The sequence below is a fragment of the Anopheles coluzzii genome, chromosome 2, assembly GCF_943734685.1.
Source record: "Anopheles coluzzii chromosome 2, AcolN3, whole genome shotgun sequence".
NCBI lineage: Eukaryota > Metazoa > Arthropoda > Insecta > Diptera > Culicidae > Anopheles > Anopheles coluzzii.
The window spans coordinates 117,555,900-117,581,430 of record NC_064670.1 but is presented as its reverse complement, the minus strand read 5'-3'; the positions used below and the strand labels follow the sequence as shown (position 1 = coordinate 117,581,430).

The 25,531-nt window shown below is 48.6% G+C and overlaps 4 protein-coding genes across 4 annotated transcripts; 2 read left to right on the top strand and 2 right to left on the bottom strand.

The window, feature by feature from the left end:
• Window positions 1-41: 41 nt before the first annotated feature.
• On the bottom strand, window positions 42-733 carry LOC120950695 (probable nuclear transport factor 2). Its single transcript, XM_040368949.2, has one exon. It carries the CDS (start codon window positions 535-537, stop codon window positions 145-147), a length of 393 nt encoding a protein of 130 aa, XP_040224883.1. The 5' UTR covers window positions 538-733; the 3' UTR covers window positions 42-144.
• Window positions 734-1,048: 315 nt separating this feature from the next.
• On the top strand, window positions 1,049-15,118 carry LOC120950688 (protein cueball). The gene is made up of 4 exons (XM_040368941.2): window positions 1,049-1,570; window positions 9,872-11,498; window positions 12,676-12,940; window positions 13,031-15,118. The coding sequence occupies exons 1-4, from the start codon at window positions 1,483-1,485 to the stop codon at window positions 13,163-13,165; spliced, it is 2,115 nt and encodes a 704-aa protein (XP_040224875.2). The 5' UTR covers window positions 1,049-1,482; the 3' UTR covers window positions 13,166-15,118.
• A 1,373-nt stretch (window positions 15,119-16,491) lies between these two features.
• LOC120949534 (nascent polypeptide-associated complex subunit alpha, muscle-specific form) lies at window positions 16,492-25,129 on the top strand. Its single transcript, XM_040366897.2, has 6 exons — window positions 16,492-17,078; window positions 17,148-19,628; window positions 19,690-19,862; window positions 20,879-21,092; window positions 21,188-21,331; window positions 23,875-25,129. The coding sequence occupies exons 1-6, from the start codon at window positions 16,797-16,799 to the stop codon at window positions 24,028-24,030; spliced, it is 3,450 nt and encodes a 1,149-aa protein (XP_040222831.2). The 5' UTR covers window positions 16,492-16,796; the 3' UTR covers window positions 24,031-25,129.
• Window positions 21,325-22,404, bottom strand: LOC120949535 (uncharacterized). The gene is made up of 3 exons (XM_040366898.2): window positions 22,109-22,404; window positions 21,647-22,043; window positions 21,325-21,571 (listed from the first exon to the last, which is right to left on the bottom strand). Exons 1-3 carry the CDS (start codon window positions 22,232-22,234, stop codon window positions 21,369-21,371), a joined length of 726 nt encoding a protein of 241 aa, XP_040222832.2. The 5' UTR covers window positions 22,235-22,404; the 3' UTR covers window positions 21,325-21,368.
• Window positions 25,130-25,531: the final 402 nt, after the last annotated feature.

Genomic DNA, 25,531 nt, shown 5'->3' with positions numbered 1-25,531 from the left:
AACGCTTCCTGAACCTTCCATACTCGTCCCTTTTTTACGTGTGTGTTGTAAAGTAACCCATATGTTTATTCAGTAAAGTGTACAGCAACATTTGGTGTTGTTCGAACCGATCAGCATCTCCTTCGCTTCCCTTTCGTTAACGCTTCATGCCGAGTTGTGAATGTTGAGCCGGAAAATGTCGTGCGCACAGAAAAACGTCCCCCCGAGCGGCTTCAGCACGAACGTCTGGGAGTAGGCGTGCGGCGGATCCTCGTCACACTGCAACCGGCCGAGCACGTTGATCAGCACGCCACCGTCAAACATTGGCTGGGAGTCGACGGCCGTCAGCACGCGCTTGATGTTCTGAAACGTGAGACTCTGCAGCTTCTCCAGTATCTTGGCGGCGCCCTGTATCTGTTGCCCCTCGAACGTCATGAAGGAGAGCTCCGCGTTGTACAGGTTCACCAGGCTGGGCCGCTGGGTCGAGTCGTCGAACAGCGCGTAGTACTGCGTCACGAACCCCTTGCCAATCTCCTCGTACTGGGGGTTTATGGCCATCGTTTACCGGTGTACCGGGCGGGTGGGGGAGGAAACGATACGGACGAACGTAGAAAAAAAACCGGACGAGACGGGCTTGGCTGGCGCTCTGGGCGTACGGGAATGCGTTTTTCTCTCTTTTCTTTCGCTACTTTTACCTGCCCGGCTAGCTGACAGTGCGTTGTTTTCTTGTTGCTGTTCTTGTTCTTGCTCGAACGGTGACAGCTGGTGGCCTTGCGCTGACGTTCACGTCAGACGAGCTCAAGCCCGGTTTGCACACGTGCAAGCAAAGGTTGGATGGTGGAGAAGTAAAAATAATTAAGTAAACCGTTCGCTAACTGTTCAACTATTTGTACTTGAGTGTGCAAATATACGAGTCAAATATGGTTTTCAGGTGATAAAGCCTAATCTCCTTCAATCATAAAGGAAAAAGGACATTTTTAAACCCATCCATCCAACCCTGTCAAGCACGTCCAGCTCGCCAAGCACCTGTCACAACACCGAGCTGACAGCTCTCGCAGGGGAAGGGGACTACGTGATTTCACGACACGGGTTCGGTACCGTGCAGCAAAAAAAAAAGCGGACCACCTTTTGCAATCGAAAACCAAATGCCGAATGGTGCAGACGCCCCTTCGCTCTCTGTGCCGTCCGCGCGTGTAGTGTGATGAGTGTGAAGCCGTAGCTAGCTTATCTCTCCGCACGTTTCCTGCAAACTGTCCAACACCCTGTCGCACCGGAGCACCGCAAGTTGGCGGATTTCCTATCGCTGGGGATCCAGCGTTTTTTTCACGGGCCTTGTGTTTGTGATTGCGTGAAAACGTGGAATTGCGAATCCGTGGTGAAGTGTGCGTTTAGTGCGTTATCACACCGGCTCGTGAAACTTCTTCCCTCAAGTCCGGATCTTTCTTGTAGTGTGCGTGCGTGTGCTTGTGTGTGTGTGTGTCTGTGTTGGCCAAATCATCCAGCATGAAGAGTCCTTGCCGTGCTGCGGCAGGATGGTTGGTGCTACTTCTATCGTCATGCTGCCTCGGTTATGTCATAGCCACCGAATGGGGTAAGTGCGGCAACGAGATGTGTTAGGCGGAGGGTGGACTCGCGCCTTCTTGCGATTGCGGACGTCGTCACTGGGCGACGGCGCTCGTGACCCAACACTGTGACGACCGAGTCGAGGAGTGCAGAAAAAAAAAATACAAAAAAAAAGAAAAACATCGTTTCTTTTTTATCTCGCGCATCCAAAAATAATCATTTTCAGCATACCCGCCCATACGAAACGGTTCGGGAGTTTACTATACCGGTTGTCGTTGTAGTAGCGTGTAGTAGGGGCCGCCTTGCCCGAGACGTGTTGCTACTCTCGCCCAGTTCCTTACTTGCTTCAAAGGTGGGCGGTTATTTAACGTTTGCCTCAAATGGCCATTGGTGTGCATCCTTTTTGGCACGCGCGTGTGTAGCTCCGAGGACTTTGCAAACTGTGGTGAAATTAGTCGCCAAAGCAACAGAGCCGCACACTCCTTCATCTACATAATTGTGAAAGGAACTTGGTGCAGATTGCTTTGATTGTGGATCATATTGGATTATGTGGTTGCCAACCATTGTAGAAAAGAAAATCCCATTACCAAATACTCTAATTGGAATCGATAAAGTTTATTTTTTATCAATTTAAGCGTCTGGGGTTCGAATTAGTAGGCTCCACCAACAACCATTGCTCAAGCGCCAACCGCTGTAAAGTTGTTTGGTCCTTCGAACCGGATTTTTTACTTTGAATAGAGTTTTATGAAACTTTGACGATTTATAATACTCTTATTAATGGTTGATTTTTTATTGATTAAAATTGGAATTTATTCAACATTCCCTATTTGTTTATCTGGCTGTTTGTGTGTGTGTTTAATGGTTTACGATCAGTTGTTTTGAACCGCTAACATACTAAAGGTCTTTCCTTTTATTTTATCTTTTTGAACACCCCCGTACGATCGACAACCACTTCGACCAGACATATTAAGCTCTGTCTGATGCTTTCATTAGACAATGACTGTTTGCACCAATCACCCGACTACCATAACCAGGCCGCGTTTTCCTTCGGTTCGTCGGTTTCAGCCTATCGAACCAATTATACGTTCCCGTACTTTGAACTGTGCAGATTTCGCGCAACGGCCAAGTGATTTTTGTCTTTGGCCTTTTTTTTATTTTGGAAAGTCAAAACTGCCCCAACAGCAAACGGCGGTCAAAAGTCCATTCCATTCGTCACGTACGCACATCGATCTTCGGTGGAGTGTTTCGGGGGAAGGAGAGGGGGTGGACGAATGGGTATATTATATGTTTTATTACTCCTTCACTCTGCTCCACTATGTTTAGGCGGGGGGGGTAGGGCTTTGGTTTTTTCATTATAGTTTTGCACCAGCGCTCCAATGAATGATTGAAACGCCCAAGCCCAGACAAACTCCGCTCGAAGGAGTTCACATCACGATCACAAGAGGGTAAGGGGAGAGCCACAGCACCGAACCACCGCATTGGTCCGCAATGAACTTGATTGAATGTTCCGCCAAAGTTGCCATTTAACGGTCCGCTTTTCTCTCGTTCGTCTCTCGTGATCATGATCGTGATCATCGTGTGCGCAAAACAATCAACAGCAATGAAAGTGACACGCGTTTGAAAGTGTCCTTTGGCGGTATGGTTTTTCTCGTTTCAAAACCGTTTCACCAACCAAAGCTTGGGAGAGATAGAGAGAGAGGTAGCAAAAATAAATCCCCAAAGATTCCCTCACCCATCAACCGGGTGATGAACGTTAGTAAATATGTTCCTGATTTGATTGTCAGCTCTCCCCGACACGTTCGAACAATTCATAAGACGCATTTTGTGCGCTGTGGTTTTTGATAAGGCACGCTCCAACTAAATGGTTGGATGTAAAATGGTTGCTACATATTATGGTTGATCCTGCGGGATGGGATTGTTTCATTGGATGTAAACAATTGTTTAATCAATTTAATCTGTTAACAATCTCTAGTGATCGAGCAGCGGCCTGAGATGCTTAGAAGGATTATTGGTTCTATACTGGTTTATTTTTAAAGCGGTGTTCCCCTTTGGACCTGTGAGACCTGTGAACCTATGTTTAGTAAGCTGTTTCGTTTTGAACTTTACATCGACAAACAACAGAAGAATCCTCCTTCAAAATAAGTAACATTTCACCTCTATACCGTCAATCCGCTGACGGTGTCTTAGTCTCTCGGCCGGCTTCACTGGGAATGACGCGATCATTTTGGCCATATTTGGCTTATCAAAAATAAGAACCGCATACAAACCACTACACACGCAATCTCCTAAAACATTCCTCCTGCCGAAGAGAAACGAACAGAAAAAAAAACAACAAACGTCCCAAGGCGCCAAAGGTGGCCAACAGGCGCGGCAGAGCGTTGATAAGGCCAACGTGTGCTCCCTCAGTTATCTTGCACCGGCTTTGGTGGTAAATCTTTGCACCATTACACCGACACGACGAACGGTAGTGGTGATGCGGCAATGTTTTGCGACTGTGAACGATTCGATCGAGCTTGTGTTTAAAGGCACAATTCAAGGTTACCATCATCACCTTTACGGCGGGAGCATACGCAAAGATGTTGCAACGCATTTAGCTTTGTTTTTAATGAAGTAATCATAGGGATCAGCATCCTGTTGAATGTATAAATAAAGAAATATCGTTTACGTTTAGGGCCGATCCGGTGGTCTATTCGATACATGCGCCGTCTATCAGTAAACCGCTCGGGATTGATTCCCATACGGATCCCATCCACACATAGATAGAACTTGCTGGTTGTCTTATTATAACAAAATAAGCCTCTAATGCCTGAACAGACAGACATCAACATAATGGACCTTGATCGCATCGTAGGTCAATTACGTCAAAGAAAAAATAATAACTGTTTAAATAGGGCTAGGTAGGGCATGCGCCATCAAATCGTTTGTTAATGGTAGACGACTCGCCCGACACAATTAAGTAATGGATTTTGTTCTACTCTCATGTGAGAGCACCCCAGCAAGTAAAAACTTGTTATATCTTTCTTTCAAATTATATTCTTTAAAATAAGAAGTTTGCGACAATTATGCTTGAAACCTCTTCAGGCTTCTTCAGCCCTAAAATTCTACAAGAAGGAAGATATTTGCAGAAGTTTAGCCTTCCAAATGAACTCCTCGGTTTAAACTGCTTGTAAATTTAGATTAGCTTTTCCTTTCAACACATTTTGAATTCATGGTATATTAATCTTTTTTGCAGTTATTTGGCATTAGCTGTACTAGCTAAACTACAAGCTCCAGACTAAATCTTTCATTACCATTGGATAGATAATCTTTTAGAGCAACGATGAAACTAAAAAAAACATTTTTCTTTTAATTTTATCACATTTTAGCCAAAATGTAACAACCTGAATTCGATGTCTAACCATTGATAACTCCTATGCTTACTTCTATGGGGGTCACAGTTGGGGTCAACATTTAGTTTTCATTAGCAAAGAGAGCCAATGGCCACTCAGAGCCACTCAGACTACATACAAATGATTAAATATTGAAAAGATTGTAATAAAATGAAATAAGAATATTATAAAAATGTTAAAAACAATGTTAACATATCTGTCTAAACATCTATAGTACTAAACCAATCAAGCTAAACCATAAATTCAATTGGCCTCTGGCTCTTTAGAGCGATTAACTGTGACCATCAATCAAAGGACTATGCTAGGCCCGCTATTTTATAATCCTTGGACAAGACGAAACAGATCGAAGGTTAACGTACATTCCAGGGCAAAATTGTGTACATTTGAATACTAAGCCAGACCCGAAATTAGGCGCGACCAAAACCATTGCGTTTCATGAAACCAGTTATTCCAGAACGGACCCCACCTGTCCGCTGTAACCTCACACAACGCTACTCTGCGCCGTCAACAATCCAAAAGCCAAAAGGATCGTGACCGGTAGTGCACGGCACGACGCAACAAATCAAACCTTTAATGCTCCAACCACCTGTTGAAACAACGTGCTCCGGACTCTGCTCTCTGTCACCGTTGTGAATGGATGCTGTGGTCGTCCCTCTGCGCCTGTCCGGAAACGGTGAGAAAACAATCCTCTCCGGGTTCATTGTACCCCTTCCAACATACTTACACTTCCTGCTGGACAGTTAGTAAGTGTAATCGAACCACTTTTTTTTTTCTTCTGCCCATCTCAACCGTTACAGTCCAGACCGATGCGGTGATCGGTTGATATTGTTGTTTTTAATTCCCTTTTTTATGCGCTGTAAAAGCAACTGCAAGCCCCCCCCCCCGATCAGTCTCTCGTGCAGGTGCCGGTGTCCGACAGGTTTTACGTGCGGCACGATTTGACCCTTTGTATTTCCCACCCGCTTGCCGGAACCGGGGCGAAGGGGTAACGCGATTGTTGCTGCTTCCGTTATGCGTTCTTGCTTCGAGCTCTTTGTTTTGCGCCAGCATAAGAGTTTGCTTGATCGAGTAGTGAGCTGAGGGATTGTGCTAAAACAAAAAAACCCTCACAAACATGCAAAGATCCGGAACCGACGGTTGGGGGGAGGAGAGAGAGAGAGGTAGGTCAGATTTACGTCAAAACCCGTGTGCGCGCACGATCGCCGGTATGTTCTGTTTTCATTAAGGGAGAAGGAACACGATCGACAAGTGCGGCGCAGTTATGCCAAACCAAGCTCTCTCTACTTCCTTCTTCTAAGCTGCGTGAAGGCATGTTTGCTTGCTTTTGATAGGAACAATCCGCTTCAAATTCTAGCGCAATACGCAAAGGCAACACGTTGCGTTGCGTACTAAAATTAGGTGACGCCGGTAAGGTATTCAAAAATACCAGCGCACCAATATTGCAGTTTTGCGTTTTTCATTGTCTATTTTGTTTCCTTTTTTTAGCGTTTGCTCCATTTCGGACAGGAAATGGTGGTCCGAAAACAAAATCGCTGCTCGCAAGGCCAGCAGTCAACCGACGATGATCGCCAGCACAAACGAACCTGCAAGTGCCCATGAACCCTCTCGCCTAACCCGACGTGCCGTGCCTCTCCTCCATCCATCACACGAAAGCGAAAGTGTACCTGCAATGGTGGCGGCGGCGTGATTCTTGACACGAATTTGGCGCAGCTCCCACAGCTGCTACCGGAAGACCCGCGTGAAGGTGCTGGTGCAAGCTTCCGGTTGCGGCCGATTGTTTAATCCATCACTTGAAACGGTCGACGGGGTGCAGATTCCCCCCCCCCCCTCCCCCCAGGAGACTACTACCGATCGACTTGAGGCATGTGGTACAATACGCTCTCTTAGCACCTAGCACACAATTGCTAATCAAACGGGCGGAATCGACGCGTGGGCACGACTCCGATTGTGTAGCTGTGTGTTGAATGTTTTTACTATTGCTCTTCTTTTCCCACCGTATCGTTGGCAACCGTCACGCGGAAAGGGGTGATAACAGGGCGACATTTTTCACCAAACACCGCTATCGACGTGTCCTCCCCATGGTACCACCGATGATGATGCTGATTGGTATCGATGATATTTGCCAAAAATTGAACTAGTAAACGCATGCAGCGGGCCAGGCTCGTGATTTGTTCGATCCACTCTTAATCACGATCACGGTGCCGAGAGCCAATCGTGACGTGACTTTACCGGCCGAGGCCGATTGCGCCTGTCGTGCGGCGGGTTCGAAGGCGGCACCTCTGAAGTGGCATTGCGTATTATTTACAGCCCGTCCAGATAATCGGGTACTGGAACCAAAACTACTCCAAACCGAAGTGGGTACACTGTCCAAATCACGTACAAACAACCGGTGAACAAAGCTTGTAATTGGAATGCATTTAAATGCCCGGTAATGTTGTGGCCATTACATTTTCTTGCTCAACGCGCTTATCAATCAGCTTATGAAAAAGATGTTCAGTTTTTTTAAGGGAAAGCAGCACATATCAGCGTTCATTTGGCAGCGTTTATCAGAGAGTTTGAATCCCGCAATGACTCACAGTGGGTCTGAGCCGCCCGCGTATGCTTTTTGTTTCGTATGATGGTTTCGTGGGTGATTGGACGCTTTCTCACGTGGTGTACCTGCCAGAAAATGACCCCGCCAATCGCACAAAACATTAGAACCTCCTAGACAATGCATTCCATTAGTGGGCACGCCGATAGACGATCCCTTCCAAAGCCAAACCACTTCCCCGTATGCGATTGTTTTCTAAGCAATAATGACACCTGTAAAAACGAAATGATAGTTTTGCCTACGGCACGGTAGGTTTTCTTTTTCCTAGTGTGCTTCTCTGCTGGCGTACTTGTGACGTTTGAGTAAACTTCTCAGCTCTCAGTAAACGCACACTCACTCGTCGTCGCACGCATTGGCATTTGTTTGTTTGGTTGTTTCAAGTGTGAACTGTTGCTGGAGAAACCAGATACACCCTCTGTTACCTGTAACAAAAAGGGGGGGGGGGGGATGTAATTCTCGGTAGCGAAAATTCCAGCAACGATCATATTTCGAAAATTCCATGGGGAGATATTCTCTCAGAACGATGATCTACGGTGCTACATTATCGCGTCATTAGCGTGCGTCTAAACGCGTATTGTTCAGGGGTTTTTTCCAGGTTACATTTTATGAACCCAATTTATACAGCCTGACTTCCCGCAGAAGAATACATTTAAATAAAGATCTGCAAAGCGATCTTTCTTTGCAAAACACCACAATAATACGCAATCAAAATCAACCCTGTTTCAATAAAAAAAGGGAAACACACAAATCATCAGCTTCCTGCCCAATGCTCCTCGTGCGATCCTCGATTTTCATCAACAAAAACTGCACAAATTCCGCTGATCCATCGAAATGCGCGAACCGCGCTGGAAGCGAATTGTGCAACCCCGCGAGAGAAGAGAACAACACGTCCAACGAAACTGAACGTTTGTTGCATCGCACGTAACCCAATCGGTCGGTCGGCGGAGTCAGCAAGAAGGGGTTCCGGTTTGAAGGGGGCCACTGCAAACCACCATCGCGATATGGTGCATAGCACCGTGGCATCTAATTTGTAACACAAGGTTCCTCACCTTTGCCAACCTTCTAGATGCCCGGCACCACCGCATTGACCATCAGCGAGCCACGGCATTTTACGCTGTTGTGCGGTGGTGTGCTTGCAAATGTGCGAGACATAATTTGCACATTCGGTTGCTTCTGTGGCCATTAGCACTGTGTGCAGTGGTCGTGATGAGTGCGCTCCATTTCGGGCCCCCCTGAGGCGGAATGTGGAATTAACTGCGAGTTGTGTTGAATTGCTTTTGAAGGCAGTTTTTTTGTTGGGTTCGAAATTCGATTGCCAACGTTGAGAATTTCTTCGTTAAAATTGCTGCTTTTAGGTTTTTAGTACAAAATTGATGCGTCCTGCAAGATGGTAGGAAGAAATACATGCAAATAAAAGAAAATTTCCTCTTTTTTAATGTTACACCAGGTTTACGTGAGCATTCTTCCCCAGATTGTGGTTTATCGACTATGCCACTTTTATTTCCCCTTTAACACACCTTTATACACTGTCTCCTCCCGGTGGCTATCTTATCGATCTGTTTGATCATAAACATTATTGGGTAGCAGCAGAGTGTTTTTAAACGCCCCGATAGGAGGGGGATAGCCGACAGCCCATCCTATAACACCTAATGTCTGCCAATTTGTGTCTCGATCTTGCGTGAGAAGATAGCAGCATTTTGCAAGCTTGCCTACTTCCTGGTGCAGATTAGGGTTGGGTTTCATGAATCTTTCGTTAAGATACACTCATATGAATCTTCAGTGATGAGTGATTCGAATTTCGAGTCGTATTTTCAAAGATTCACGAATCTCTAATGATTTACAAATCTTCAAAGATTCATAAATTTTCCAAGATTAACGAATCTTCAAAGGTTCATGCATCTCTAAATATTCATGAATCTCCAAGAATTCATGAATCTCCAAGAATTCGTGAATCTCCAAGAATTCATGAATCTCCAAGGATTCATGAATCTCGAAAGAAGAAGTCTCGAGAGCCTGTAAAGGCTGGTATTACCTCGTAGGTTATTACGCCAAGAATAATTAAAAAGCTTAAGCTCTATGAATGTTTAGCGATTTCTGAATCACCTGATATTCATTAATCTTTTGAGATTCATGAACCTTTTGAGATCCACGAATCTTTCGAGATTCATGAATCTTTCCAATCGAGATTCAGATTCATTGAATCATATCAATGATTCATTTAGATACATGAATCTGTATCAGATTTACCCAACACTAGTACTGATTGGGCGGGTTGTTATTCCTAGTTTAAAGAAAAAACGTTTACTAATTCCAATTCTCTTGTGCAATTCTCTCTTCCCGGCCAAAACAGCGGCGGCAGTGACCACGGACAATGGCATTTTGTTTTTCGATTCCAACTGGCGCAAGATTTCGTCGGCCGCGCATCAGTACAGCCGCATCTCGGCGTTCGCGTACGACGAGGTGCTCGGCAAGCTGTACTTTGCCGATCTGGACCATCCCGAGTATCGGCTGTTCGCGCTCGACTACGACGATACGGACGAGCTGCACAAGGTGACGAAGCTGTTGCCGAAATCGGCCCAAACCGCCTACATCAGCGGTATGGCGTTCGATCATCTCGAGCGCCGGCTGTACTGGACGGAGAAGGGCACCCGGTCGGTGTACTACGTGGCGATCGATGAGCTGCTGAGCTCGACGCGATCCGCCGCTGCTGCGGCGAACGGAACGGCTGCTGCTGCTGCTACTGCCGTTGAAGCAACCACCAGTGCATCACCGCCATCCTCCTCCTCGCCCGTGCAGCTGGTCGCCACGGTGCAGCCCGATCACGAGCTGGCCGGCCTGGCGATCGACGAATGCCGCCGGCATCTGTACTGGACCAACTGCTACCCGAAAACGTCCAACATTGTGCGCGCCGCCATGAACGGCACCGTGCTGAACGTGCACGAGGAGCAGGTGTACCTGCCGAAGGGCATCACGGTGGACCACTACCGCAACCGGCTGTACTGGGTGGAGAAGAAGTACGGCCGCCGGTACACGATCGAGAGCGCCGATCTGGAGGTGAACGATCAGCGCACCCTGCAGACCGGGCTCGACCGGCTGCCGGCGGACATTGCGGTCAAGAACGATTACATCTACTGGACCGACCAGGAGAACAATGAGATCTACGAAATGTCCAAGGAGCCGAACGCACCGTCCCGCACCGTGTACCGGGGCGAACATCCGTCCGCGGTGATACTGCGCGCGAACCTGCTGCTCGAGCATCAGCGAAACAATCCCGACTGCCGGTCGGTAGTGGACCGCATCCTGGAGAACATGCAAAACAGCAAACCGGCGAGCGTGCTGCAGCAGGAAACGCAACAGCAGGGCCAGCTGACGGTGTGTCTGAACAACGGTACGGTTAATCATCACACCAACACGTGCCTCTGCCAGCCGGCCTTCGGTGGTAAGCTGTGCGAGATAGATCTGTGCAATAACTACTGCGCCCAGGGCAGCTGCCGTATCGGGCGCGATAATCGCCCCCGGTGTGACTGCGACCGGCGGTACGAAGGGGACCGGTGCGATCGGAACCGTTGCGATGGGTTCTGCCTGAATGGGGGCCGCTGTCAGTTTAGCAACGGTACTGCTGGGCAGACGGAGGAGGAAATGGGCGATCGGACGTGTCTGTGCGAAAGCACCGGCTACAGTGGGGCACGGTGCGAGAATCCAATCTGCGGGACGGATTACTGCTACAACGGAGAGTGCTACGTGGAGGAAGGTAAGCGGCCAAAGTGCCGCTGCAAGGCAGGCTACCGGGGCGAACGGTGCGAGGAGTACAGCTGTAACAACTACTGCCTGAACGGGGGTCACTGTACGCTCGGTAACGAGACGACCGTGCCGGAGTGCGAGTGTGGCGAGGAGTTTGCCGGCCAGCGGTGCGAAATTGCGGTCCGGCTGTGCAGCACCTACAACGAGGATCCGCAATGGCAACAGTACTGTTTGGGGTAAGCGTTTTGGGGTGACTGACTAGTGGTGGGAGCTCGGAATCGGACCTACCCGATTTCGATTCCGTGTTCGAAATCAATTCCGGAGCCGATTCTGGAGTTGACTCCGGAGCCAATTCCGATTCCGGAACCGCTTTCGATTCCGGAACCAATTCCGGAGCCGATTCCAATTCCGGAGCCGATTCCAATTCCGGAGCCAATTCCGATTCCGGAACCGATTTCCATTCCGATTCCGGAACCAATTCCGGAACCGATTACAATTCTGGAGACAATTCCGAATCCGGAGCCGATTTCGATTCCGGAACCAATTCCGAAGCCAATTCCGATTCCGGAGCCGATTTCGATTTTGGAACCAGTTCCAGAAAACTTCGGAGCTCCGGATTCGATTCCGACAAAAAGTTCATTTTTTCATCACTACGACCGACCTACAACGGTGATCAACCTAACCTAACTTAACGCCTAACCATGACCCAACCAACTCTCCGAAGTTGCTCTATCTTTTGAAATCTCTTTCACGAGCGCCAAAAACGAATTGCGCCTTATTTCCCCAAGGGCGAGAAACGAAACATTCACCGAAAAGCCAGGTGCGCCATCGATCTTTTTTTGCTTTTACTGTTGCCAGTTGGAAACAGAAAATGCGCAGAAAAAAAGCACTTAAACGTGAATAGCTAAATACGCACATGTTGTTGATGCTGTGCGCGAAACTGGTTTTCGTGAGAGGACGCAGAGGGGAGACATAAACAATTGTTTATGTTGTTCCACCAACGGTCGTCGGGGATTAGAGAGGCAGGGAGCTGTCGCCGCGTTGACATTGTTGCAGCAATTTAAACAATAACAAATTCACAAACACTGCGATAGAGAGAGAGAGAGAGAGAGAGAGAGAGAGAGAGAGAGAGAGAGAGAGAGAGTATCTGGATTGTGAACGTAGATTTGCATCCTGGAAGGGTGTCGTTTAATCGTTTGATTAATGATCGACTGGCGGGGAAGGGTTAGAGTCGTGATGGTGTGGGGTGAGAGGACATATTGCTTGATAGAGTTAGAACGATGTTAAAAAATGTTTCGTAAGCAGATTAAACAAACTTCTTCCTGTTTGCTTATACATTTTAATACCAAAATGGTTACTTAACGATCATTTTTAACACATTGTTTTAAATATTTGCTTGTTTTCTGCTTGCAGCATCTCGAAAACTTTACCACTGATGGAACCGAAGGTAACCTACTGCAAGGAATCGTTCAACCGCACCGTCGTCTACACGTCTCTGTGCTTTACCGTCTCGTTCGCGCTGCTGCTCGCGGTCGTGCTCGTCGTCAGCCGGATGATGAAACCGCCGCGGCCACGCATCACCAAAAAGATGGTGGTCACACCGATGACCTCCCGGCCACCGACGACACAGTGCGAAATTACGATCGAAAACTGCTGCAACATGAACGTATGCGAAACGGTAGGGGGAAAAACTAAAAGGAAGGAAGGCAAAATGGAAAGAGGGCGAGCATTAATTTGGATGGTTTTTCTCTTTCTCTCTTTTCTACAGCCCTGCTTTGACACGAAGCTGTTGAAAAAATCGAAAAAAGAGGACAAACAGTTCCTGCTGGAAGACATCGAGGACGTTGGAGGCTCCTACCGCAAGCTGCCCAACTGTGGCGACGGAACGGCGGAGCGCAAATGAGAACCGTTCGCTCCCGGCCGTGGTAGACTAATGAATAATAATGCCTTCTTCGCCTGGCTGCCAGCATCAGCAGCAGCTCGATGGTGGTCGATCGGTGAAATGGCCGCCAGAAGGAAGTCTGATTGAACAGTCGATAGTGCGCGCACGATCGGTGTGAAGAGTGAGCCACAGTACGTGGGGCTTCGTTTACGTCCGGTGGTGTGCACACAGGGGGATGCAAAGCTGGCTGGCACTGCTTACAGGCTAGTTGCGGTAGTGATAGCGTTTTAGATTACCTGCCGGGAGGAGGGTGTTGCACGCTAGGTGTGCTCCTCCGTGAAAATACACAGCCATTGTCACCGCCACAGAGAGAGAGTGTATGTGTCCGTGTGTGCGTGTGTGTGTTTGTGGAGCAGCTTAGGAGGTACAGTTTATCAGATGATTATTTGATGGGCAGCTAGAATTTATTCTTCTTCTTCTGTACAAAGGCACTCTCCCTTCATTTGTCGTAAAGCAGCATAGTAAAGAATCCCTCGAAAAAGGCTTCATTTTATAATAATATACTGCACAATAGTACAAAATTCTCGTTAGAACCTTTCACTCTAAAGCCCATAGACCAACACACACACACACACACACGACGGATATACCATAAAGGACATGCTTGTTTGTTATGTTCGAATTCCAACACAACAAGTTTCAATACAGTGAAGAAGCTGCAGTTGGCAAAACCACCACCCCCCAAGTTCCTGTAAATGTGTTTAAAATGAATGAAAACACATTTTAGAAGAATAATATATGCCATGTTCTTCTACCGCGCTCACTCTGTAGTATATGTATCTGGGTGCTTAACTTGCAAACCATAAGACCGACCGAGTGTTTCAGCCTAGCGCTGAAGCGCATTTCAATCGTATGCCCCTTTCGAACAGGGATCGCTCTCGCTCAGTGTGTACATTAATTTAAACCTTTAAATCCGCTGTGAAACACGGTGCACGCCGCCAGTAACTTAACCGAGATGTTTCGAGCCTCTGTGGTTTGAACATCTATGAGGGGGAAAATGATGTAGTGTTAGAAATCACCTCGCGCTTCTTCATCTATCATGTTCATTCGTTTTGCTTGTTTGTTTATTATGCATATAAATAGGTGTTTTTTTTTTATTTTGGTCAGGTTTGGCCGCCAATGTCCCGTCAACCTTCACCATTGCCCACATTATGTTGCGTTTAGGGTTTAATTTATTTAACTTTAAAAAAGAAATCATACATAGTTAGCGGGCTTCCAGATAAAAAGGAACCAAACTACCCCCTCCCAAGGGTAGTTAGTTTTCTGTTATTGTTATCCTTCCGCATACCCAAAATGTCTCGCAAAACTTAGATACCGCCTTCCCTCCCCAATGAGAGCCATAGAGAGAAGAATGTGTGTTTTTTTTTAAATAGCGTGCAACGTTATTGTCGAAACGTCCAAGACGCGATGAGAGCCTGAATCGAATTGCTGTTAGCACCGACCGTAGTAGTAAATTGAGGAACAAAGCGCAGTGCAAACAGAAAAAAAAACAGAAAAACAGACACCCACAAAAAGTCCTAGCGTGAAAGGAATGAAACAGATCTAATAACGGCAGGCGCTGCCTCAATATTCTATTGGAATTGTTAACTTTTAGGAAGATAGTAATGCTTATATGAAATCATACACACACATACACTTACACCGTGTTACTTAAAATAGAAACATAGGAAATGTGATGGAATCGGGGACAGGAAAAACTGAAATAGTTAAAACAAGGGCAGCAAAAACCAACAGAGAGAGAGAGAGGAGAAGGTCTAATATCCACATGAGAATATGTGATATTAGATAAGTTTATAGTTCAAAGTGAACAACTTTATAGTGTGTATATTGCAGGAAGTGGTGCAACACGATGTAAGTAGCAATATTTTCAAAAAAGACTTATTTTAGATAAAAAAATACAATGGAAAAGCAGTACGATTATTGATTGGGTTTAGTTTGAAGTGTCCGAAATTAAATTCACGTATTTTGTGTGTCGAACTCCTTGTTTTAAGGACGTTATCACGATTTCTCTCTCTCTCTCTCTCTCTCTCTCTCTCTCTCTCTCTCTCTCTCTTTTCATTTCATTTCATTTCATTTCATTTATTTAATACAATTTCCAATTTATTTATTTAATACAATATTTTGTTGGCTTGCTCACGATAGAGCACGTCGGTGTGACATGGTCCGGTCAACAATCATTCTCCAGGATGCTCGGTCCCTGGCTGCAGCCTCCCATCCATCCAGACATCCGATCTCCGACAGGTCTCGCTTCACCTGGTCCAGCCTGTGCTCCCCTGCGCCTTGTGCCGATCGTTGGGGGTCACTGTCGAACACCTTCTTGGTAGGGCATGAGTCCGGCATCCTCATGACATGCCCGAGCCATCGTATCCAGCCAGCCTTCGTTACCGTCAGGATGGTCGGTTCGCTGTACAGCTCTGCAAGCTCGTGGTTCATCCTTCTCCTCCCCGCTCCATGCTCGAACACCCCGCCAAAGATGGTCTGGAAGGCTCAAACACGCCCAGGGCGTTTGCATCCTCCGTGCTAATGGTTCAAAACTCGTGTCCATCTTCTGCATCTTCTCGAAGTCTTTTGGATCTCAGTAGTAGGTGAAGCCCGTTGTAAGCACGATTCTTCTGCACAAAGTGTTTCCGGATTTCGCTGCTGATGTCGTTTTCCGAAATGACAACCTCCCGAGATAGCAGAACTCCATTACTACCTCGAGATTGTCGCCGTTAACTAATGCACTGCTTCCCAGATGGACAGAGTCTCCGGCAACCAGGTGCTTCGGCTTCGTTGCATTGATTCTGGGACAGGATCTGGGACAGGATTTTGTAGGCGACATTGAGGACTTAGATGGCTCGAAAATTCGAACGCGATTTACATTCAATTAATTGCTCAATTTCCTGTAGTATTACGAGATTGGTAGATCGCCTTGCAAGTTATGATGTGTTTGGGAGTGCAAATGCTAATCTAATCCTTTAAAATATCGACATTTTGTTTACAAAGGCACAAATTGTCCAAGAGTTATTCAGAACATATGATCTACCTGTTGCTTTTAAATAGTTTCTTAATTTGCGAATTTGATTACAAATTACAAGAATAATCTTTTTCTAATGTGTTTTAATGTTTTAATATTCAGGAGGATTTGAACAAACAATAGTGAGTTCTTTGCAGTAAAATAAAATCACATTTTCAATACAACGGTTCGAGATGCACATTTGAATCCATCAATCGTTGCAAGAAAATTGTCAATCGTCTTTCAAAGTCAAGCAAGCCAGCAGCGACCGTCCAACGCTGTTGATAAGAAACGAACTGTCAAAACCGAAAAGCATCACAAATCGAGTGAAGCGACGGGGTTTGGTGCGCTTTGCTGCATTTTCGGGAAAACATTTAGGCTGGCAAAGAAAGAAGGAAAGAAAAAACCGCGTCCTTAGTGCCGCCAAAAGTGAGAATCGATATTTATTCGGAGCTTGTGTATCGCCGCGTAAACCGAACTGTGTGCTGCCAATCGTCAGCACAACGTGCTGAAAGTGCTGCTGTTACCGAGCGTCAAGTGGCTTGCTTCGGATGCTTCAGCTTGAGCAAATCCTGCGCCCCATTAGAAGCCGCCAGCATGAGTGAACCCGCAGCGCTGGGTGCAATAAAGCAAGACCCGGAAGATGTTTCCACCAAGACGGATGAAGCCACGTTTACGACCCTGACCGAGGAAGGCTTCCCGGTGGGCCCGTCGCTCAAATCACCCACCCCGGCGGAAGACACCACCACCATCCTGAGTGATGACGAGACGAAAACGCTGACCACACTGGAACCGGCCAGGAAGCCGTCGGGCGGAGTTGCAAAGAAGAGCTTTCCCGGTGCTGCTGGCGCCACCGCTGTCTCACAGAAACTTTCCAATGTAAATAGCAACAAGTTGGTTAGCTCTCGGTTGGTTTTTTTGTTTACCCATGATTGTACACTCTTTCAGGAACCTCCCAAGAACGATCTCAGCACGCCGGTGAAAAGTAAAACAAGCTCTAGCGCTACAGAGCAACCATCGGCGGACAGTTTAATACAGAAGATGCGCAGCAAGCTGAGCAAGCACATCGAGCTGAAGTCAATCAATCCCGCGAAACCCGCCAAACCCGCCAGCCCCGCACCGTTGGACATGAGCGGGGCGATCGAGATACCGCAGGACATGATACTGAGCAACGACATACCGCAAACGCCTATCGCGGCATCGGATGCGAAGGAAAGTCGGCTGGACGATCACGACCTGATCGCCATACTGGAGGGCAACATGGTGGAGATTCGGGAAAATGCTTCCGAAATTGAAGTGTGCGACGTGGGCGCTTCGCTCGAGATCGTGTCGTTTTCGATCATCGATCCGGACCAGCTGCAGCAGGAGAAAAAGGAGCGCGAGATGGAAATTGCCCGCCGGCAGATGGAAAGCCTGCCGCTGCTGCCGAAGGTGCGAAAGCCGCGCACGAAAACGGTACCGAAGAGAAGCCCCACCGTCTCGCCGGCGGCCAGCCAGGGGGTGCCTGTCGAGGCGAACGTAACGCCACCGCCACCGGTGGTGAAGGAACCGGTCGGGGTGACCATCAAGGGGCAGACGACAATACGACCGGTGGTAAAGATTCCGAGCGGTGCGATCAAGAAGGAAGAAACAGCGCCATTGGAAACGGCGGAAACGATCAAAGCGAGGATAAGCAAAAATCTAAAGGAAAAGCTAATGAAGGAAATGAAGTTGCCTGTGCAAACGGTGGAAAAGCCGTTGTCGAAGGTGGAACCTGTGACGGTGAGTCCGCAGACAAAGTCGGAGCTGGTCGATTCGCTCGTTTCCGACTGGGATGATGATCCGCCAGTTCAGCAGCAGGATGGGGTAGATGATCCGCAAGAGACGGAAAAGAAACCCGTGCTAGCACCTAGCAACGATGAAGCAAAGGTTCCCCAGCAACAGCAGCAGCCAAAGTCGCAGCCGACTCAGTTTGTTGCGCCTCCACCGATCGCGGAACCGAAGCGCGTGATAAAGCGAAAAATCATCTGGGATCCGTCGGACGCAAGCATCCCGTTTGCAAGCTTAGTCAAATCGAACCGTGCCCAGTCGGCCGGTACTACTAACACCGAGCTATCCCCGCTGCGGCGCAAGCGGGCCGATTCCGTGGCCGTGCGCATGATAGACAACGCGCCCCACTTCAGTACGGTGGCACCGGTACGGCCGCGAGCCAAGACGCCCGATCTGGGACAGGCGATTGAGCGGAGCGCCCTCGCAGCTAAGCCGGACGAGCTGGCGAACGACGCGAAAGCAAAGAAGCGCAAGAAGAATGAAATCGAGCGCTTGCTGGGCGACGAAGGCGCCATCAACATGCTGTACGACGTGGAGTGTGAAGCGACGCGGAAAGATCTGCTGAAGGAGACGGAGGTGGACACGAGCGACGAGGACGAGAAGCTGCTTGCAAAGACGAAAATCATAACCGACGCCGTGATCAATCAGGGCAAATCACCAAACGAATCGCCTACCTCGCAGGGTTTGCGCGTCCGGGCCAAGCGCGGGACGACACCATCGAATCAGTCCGGGTCGACAGCAACCAGTCCCGGTTCCGCGGGCACCGCCCAACAAACCTCCAAAGCATCCGTTCCATCGGCTACCTCATCGGCGTCCGGCGCTGGCGGTAACCAGCCGTCAAAAAAGCCGGCCAATGGCAAAGCGACCACCACCATCCCGGCGATAACGGGAGCCCGCAAGCGCAAGATGACGGCATCGGCCGCCAAGGAATGGGAGTACGTGTACAATGCGCCGCGCAGTGATGACGCGATGATCATACGGCGGCGCTCGAACAGTTCCTACTCGAGCGGCGGGGCCAGTCCGCGCCGGTTAAGCTTCGACCAGCCGAACGAATCCGGGTCCGGGTTCGGGTCGGAGAGCTCTACCCTCTCCCAGAACGGAACGAACAATAACAAATCGTCCTCCCCCGGGCAGCAGCAGCAGGATGCGTTCCTGAAGCCACCGAACAAGAAGGAACCAAAGCTACCGGTCACGAAACCACCGGGAGGTGCCGGCGGGTCGACCGGCTCGGAGGACATCAAGTTTAATCCGTCGCTGGTGGCGAACATGCGGGGGAAGCTTAGCAAGGTACTGAAAGGCATGAAGGGTGCCCCGCTGGCAACGAGCACACCGGGACAGGATGTGCCGGCCCAGGCAAACAAGCAGGCGGCCAAGCGTAAGGCGCCGACAAGCTCGGTCGATGTGGTCGATTCTGCGGTGAGTGCCGCGGTAGGTGATGTAGTATCACCGCCGGGTGGTGGTGGATCCTTCCAGGATGCGGCGGTACAAAAGCAGCTCGATCAGCTGAAGCAGATGACGTGCGTGAAGCAAGGCAACTATGCGGAGATTGTGATGAAATCGCGAAGCGTTACCAGTGGTGACGGATCCAAGGGTCCTTTGGAGAATGTGTTTTCGCAAGAGGTAGCATACGAAATCTTCCCCATTCTGTAGGATGATATTTAAATAATTTCACTTTTTCCAGCTGATGAATGAGCTTCACACGACGTTCCTTGCTCTTCAGAAAGATGTATCCGTGCGTGCGGTTCTGTTACGATCGGGCGGTGCACACTTTAGCCGCGGCTTGGACGTCGCCCACCTGGTACAGCCGGTAGAGAAAAGGAAAGCAGCGGCCGAGGAAATGAGTACATGCTTGATGTAAGTTTTGTTTTATGTGCTCCCGTCGGTCCTCATTAGTGATAAGTAAAGTTGGCAAAAAATCCGGAGTCGTTTGGAGTCGTCCGGAGTCATTTGGAGTCGTCCGGAATCGTTCCGAGTCGTCCGGAATCCGAGTCGTTCCGAATCGTCCGGAGTCGTCCGGAGTCGCCCGTAACCGGTCTTCGAAACAAGGCCTGTATACGAAGTGCACGCGCAAAGTGAAAGACAAAAAAACACAACGGTATGAAATGTCTGATCACAAGCACATTGCACCTGACATCTCTTGTTTGTTCCGACCGACTTCGATCGACTCTGGACGACAATGACTTCGAACGACTCCGGGCGACTCTTGGTGACTCCTGGCAACTCCGAACGAATGCGCACGACTCCGGATGACTCAGAAAGACTCCGGACAACTCTAAACGACTTCAGACGACTCCGATACCAGACGACTCCAAACAACTCCGGACGACTCCATACGACTCCATACGACTCCAAACGACTTAAAACGATTTCGAACGACTCCGAACGATTCTGGATGACTCCAAACGACTACGGACGACTCTGGACGACTCAGGACGACTCCGGACGACTCCGAACGACTTCAGACGACTTTGGAAGACTCCGACTCCAAACGACTCCAGACGACTCCGTGCGACTCCACACGACTCCAGACGACTCCGGACAACTCCACACGACTCCAGACGACTCCGGACGGCTCCAAACGACTCCGGACGTATCCGGACGAATCCGGACGACTCCGACTGCGGACGACTCCAGACGACTCCAAACGACTCCAAACGACTCCGGACAACTCCAGACGACTTCGGACGACTCCAAACGACTCTGAACGACTCTGACTCCGGACGGAACTAGTGGTTCGGATATTGCCGGTGTCGGAATCGGACTAACAATAGCCGGAGTTGGATCGGAGTTGTGGGTGCGCTCCAAAGAGCACATCACTAGTCCTCATAGTACATCTCAACGTAACGGGTATGATATGTTCTGTATTGCAGGAAGTTCCTGAAGATGCTCGTCGCCTTCCCGAAGCCGATCGTAGCAGCCGTGCAGGGCGATGTGCTCGGTATGGGTGTCACGATACTGCCCCTGTTCGACGTAGTGATTGCCCAGCTCGGCAGCAGCTTCGTCGCACCGTACGGCCACTTTGGCTACCTGCCCGAAGCGCTCGGTGCGTTCAGCAGTGGCGTTCGATCTCTCAAAGCGAAAACGGTAAACAAAAATCATGATAAAAAAATACGCTCACTGTTATGTGTGCTTATCAGATTTTATTTCTCTGTGCCATGCACATCCCCCTCTCACCACAGACAACGGATCTGTTTCTGCAAGGCAAACGGTTAACGGCAGCAGCGGCACTGGATTACGGGCTCGTGACGGAAACGGTCCCAGCGGAGCGGTTTGAAGAGCGAGCACGCACGGTCGCCAAATCGGTCGCCTCCCAATCCATCCAGGTTAGTGTTTATGGTGCGTGTTAAGTGGGATGGTGCATCACCACCAGTCGTAGTCGTAGATGGGGACGCAGCGGGCCAGATAGGCCGGGCCTTGGTAGAACAGCTCGCTGACGTCATCGTCGTACTCGTCCAGATCGAACTTGCACTGGTGCGACACGGGACAGGTGCAGCGATGATAGATAAAGCCATAGTCACGCCGCCCATAGCCACAGAACTCGTGCGGTGCACAGCGTTTCATTGCTACGGGAAGAAAGGGAAATAATACCCTAAATTTGCCTTCTTTTATTTGCGGTTTCTGTCCCCCATCGAACTTACCGACGCACTTGTAATTCTGCACCACCGTAAACAGATGGTGCGCATCGTTAAAATCCTCCCCGGAGCGGTTGTGAAACGTCCAGTAGCTCTGCCGATGGTCGCACAGACAGTCGACCACGATCGACACGTTCTTCACGCCGTACGACTGGTAGAGCGTTTTGCGGCGCAGTGCAATCTCGCCGTCGCGGCACGGGCGCAGATTGCGCAGCGGTGCGCAGAACTTCATCTGCGTCCGGCTGTTCACGTTCATCACGTTGCCGTGGCGCGTATGCACCACCGGGCAGCTGGGCGTGTTGAGCGGGCACCGGCACACCTTGTCCACCGTGCTCGGCATCCAGTGCCGGTGGTGCACGATGTTGCACACCTCGTTCTCCCGGCACGTACCCATCATCGTGTCCTTGGAGAGAGAAAGACAGAGAGAGCTTATCCGGGAATTACTTTAAAATTCGACTATCCCCTTACATAATCTTCATAATTGTAGCGATAGGTGCAGGCGCCCGGCTTCGCTGCCAGCAGTAGCGCGACAAGCGCAGGAAGCACAACGCACGCAATCAAATCGTTTGCCATGCAACCACGTGCACCAATCATTTTCCCGACCGGTCACAATTCCTCACACACAGACACACACACACACACACTATGATTGCACTGCGGCGAGCCGTGACCGTGCGTCCCAGCCCTATTAACCGACTGACGATCGGGGCCAAGAAACTGGCTCGGTCTGCCAAATCGGTACGCCGCCAGGCCCAAACGGCCAAACGTCGTGCATCCGCGTGCAGGCGCAGACCTCGACAGCCAGAGGAAAACTGTAAAAATAAGCAAAATCAACCAATGGGCCGCCAATTTGCAAACCATCGCCATCACCTCCCCTGACTCGCTCGCTCTCTTTCCGACGCAGAAGTGATGCCGGGGCGGTGCTGTGTCCAGCCTTGGTGGGGAAGAAAAGTGCCACTTGTTCACGAACCACCTGTGTGTGTGTGTGTGTGTGTGTGTGTGTGTGTGAGTGTGTGTGTGTGAGTGTGTGTGTGTGAGTGTGTGTGTGTGTGTGCCAGGGATGCAGAAGAGAGACGGAGACAGCATCCCGCGTCGATCGATGCGCGTCTGATCGGATGAAAAATGAGCGCGCTGTAGTGGGTAGTGGGCGCAGGGAGTGGAAGAGGACGGCTTGTTGTACTAACGCAAACACACGCCACACACACACACACACACACACGCCGGATACAGGTCGTATTCTGGCGCTGAAACGCTCAAGGGGGGAAATAAATCTTCCACAACCAAAGCAAACGAGAAATCCGTTTGCCTCTAATGTGTGAGAAGCAGCAGAAGAAAAATGGTTTACGAAACCATACGCTGCTGGTGTGGACGGTTGCGGTGGCGGTGCCGCTGGCCGCGTACTCTGTGGTGTTGTCAATGATCCATTTCAAATGATACATCCTTCATCCGCACGGGAAGGAACGGACGGTGAGCGGTGCAAAGGAACGTGCAAAGTAGGAAAATCCGGTGACGAAAAGAACGGCCTACTATGATGGGTCGCGGTGCCGGAAAATTGATAGGTACAAGCATATACGTCGATGAGGGTGTAGAAGCGCGCCCGAGCAACCATTTAGACAGTCGGGAGACATAAATAAACAAACGTTTTGTGGCCCATCATCATCTCCCATCAAGAGCATTCCCTCCTCTCCTGGGATGGGTGGGAAAATGCGCGCGGATCGTGTTTCATATGCGTGGATGGATGGATACATCGGCTTTGATCCGTCTTTGAACCAATGCAACTGTTGCCGGTTGCTTGGAGAAGACGGTGTTTCGATTTCCCCCTCAATAATTATGACCGATGAGGGATAGCGGGAGTGGGGATGGTTTGATTTTCATCCTTGAAGTGCGGGTAGGGTGATTGAACCGAACACAAGTTGATACGATTAGTGGCAGATACTGCTGGAATCAACCAGCGCGAAGGTTATTGAAACAATTTGCCGCCTTCTAAATGCGTTATTTTTAGCATAAATTATGCTCCATCTCTATATTTATGATTGGACACTTATTACCCACACACATACGCACACACACTCAAGAGCGGATGCATGTTGCGTCGTTAATTTTAGATACAGATATGAACGCATCGACGCCAAAATGACTAAACATTCATAATATTTAGCTAATCACGCTAATTTTATTAAAACTAAAATTGTTACAATTTACACTAACGACCGCGCTTTCATCCTCTCCTCCAGGCAATGCTATCCATCAAGCAGCATCTCCGGCGAGAGCTAGTGACCAAGATGGAGTCGGCCCTGTTGTTGGAGCAGAAGAAGCACGCCCAGCAGTGGACCACGCCGGAGTGTCAGGCCAAGTTTAAGCTGTTCGTCAGCAAGGGTGGAGAGCTTTAAACTGCTGGACCGCCGCCTGCTGCGTTTTAAGGTTGTAGATTTACACATTTGAGCAAAAGCGACGTAAGCTCCCGCTCTCGCGTACACCAATTGTAGCTGTACAGTAATACGGACGTCACACGAGGCGTAAACTGAAAAAGTTTACGCTTGATTTGTATGGGCGAGCGTAAACTTCCTGTCAAAAGATTATAGGGTTGTATGGCTGAAATTCAGTTTACGCCAAAGTTTACGCTTCGTGTGACGTCCGTATAAGGTTGTTGCAATATCTGCGATGCGACAATAATGGTCGCTTCCGGCGTTTCATTTAGATTTAGTTTACCAATGCCCACCCCCACCCCTCCTTCTCCCTTTTATACCCACGTTGTTATCGATGTGTTGTTTTTTCTCCTTCCCCCCATTATCATCATGCGGAAGCTTTTTTATTAACTATACTACTATACTTTATTCAGTTTTCAACACATTTCAACGCTTCCCGTGTGCCTTTCCGTCTCAATACGCTTCTCTTTTTCCTTGTTTTATTTTGTTATTTTTATACAATCGATCGATGCTGCTTCCTATTGGATTCGCTGGAATCCCTTTATACATTTCAACTCCGTGCACACGGCGTTACAATTTTTGTATCTTTATTATACGTTATCTTAGTTTTTGAAGGCTAATAACCAGTAGGAAGGTTTTACAGGCGAGCAAAGGGAAAGTGCGTGCAAATTAGTGTTGGTTTTGGAGGCAGGGGAAAATAGAAAGGTTGTATCCGTACGGTCAGTTTACAAAGGAAACTTGGAAAGGAGAGCAAAATATTATTTTAAATATTTTTTTGTAATTGTTTTTCTTTTTTTTTATTTGATTATAGCGACAAAAAATCGTTAATTCTCTTTAAAGAAAAAGAAACATATTAAATATAACGAGAGAGAGAAAAAAACACCTTAAATGAAACATATTTAGTATCCAGAGGGAGAAAAAAAGCAATGTTTATTGGAGAAAAATAATTAAAAATCATTTAGTTGATAACAATTGAGCTTAGTTTTAGAAACAAACAGATATAAAAAAAAACCCCAAAACCAAGAGGAAATATATTTTGAACTGAATTCATCTTTCATCTTAACGTTGACGCGAGTGTGTGTATGTGTCTCCACTATTGGCGTATTTCCAACGTTGGCCATGGTTTTGGACAATGTCCCTCCTTCTTCACTGGATAAAAATGAGACAAAATGCACCTTTAACGAAGGCGACCATCACGCATCAGGGCGGGAGTTTAGCTGAAGTTCTTTCAATTACATGAAACAGCTCAGTGGCGGATCTAACGGTAGGCGGACTAGGCGGTCGCCTGGGGCCCCGCCGATTTAGGGGTCCCGTAGATTGCCATTTTATAGTATGCCGTATGGACAGAGTACTAGCGACAAGGGCCCCCGGAAGGATGGACGTTGGGGCCCCGAGGCTGGCGAATCATTTGGAGTCAGAACGGAATCGTGGGTGCGCTCCAAAGAGCACATCACTGTTGTATATC

Coding starts and splice junctions, on each gene's coding strand:
- LOC120950695 (XM_040368949.2), bottom strand. CDS start 537: ATGGCCATAAACCCCCAGTACGAGGAGATTGGCAAGGGGTTCGTGACG.
- LOC120950688 (XM_040368941.2), top strand. CDS start 1,483: ATGAAGAGTCCTTGCCGTGCTGCGGCAGGATGGTTGGTGCTACTTCTA. Junction 11,499..12,675: donor TGGCAACAGTACTGTTTGGG/GTAAGCGTTTTG, acceptor TTCTGCTTGCAG/CATCTCGAAAACTTTACCAC. Junction 12,941..13,030: donor ACATGAACGTATGCGAAACG/GTAGGGGGAAAA, acceptor TCTTTTCTACAG/CCCTGCTTTGACACGAAGCT.
- LOC120949534 (XM_040366897.2), top strand. CDS start 16,797: ATGAGTGAACCCGCAGCGCTGGGTGCAATAAAGCAAGACCCGGAAGAT. Junction 17,079..17,147: donor TCTCACAGAAACTTTCCAAT/GTAAATAGCAAC, acceptor ACACTCTTTCAG/GAACCTCCCAAGAACGATCT. Junction 19,629..19,689: donor AGAATGTGTTTTCGCAAGAG/GTAGCATACGAA, acceptor CACTTTTTCCAG/CTGATGAATGAGCTTCACAC.
- LOC120949535 (XM_040366898.2), bottom strand. CDS start 22,234: ATGATTGGTGCACGTGGTTGCATGGCAAACGATTTGATTGCGTGCGTT. Junction 22,044..22,108: donor GCTACAATTATGAAGATTAT/GTAAGGGGATAG, acceptor TCTCTCTCCAAG/GACACGATGATGGGTACGTG. Junction 21,572..21,646: donor GCAGAATTACAAGTGCGTCG/GTAAGTTCGATG, acceptor TTCTTCCCGTAG/CAATGAAACGCTGTGCACCG.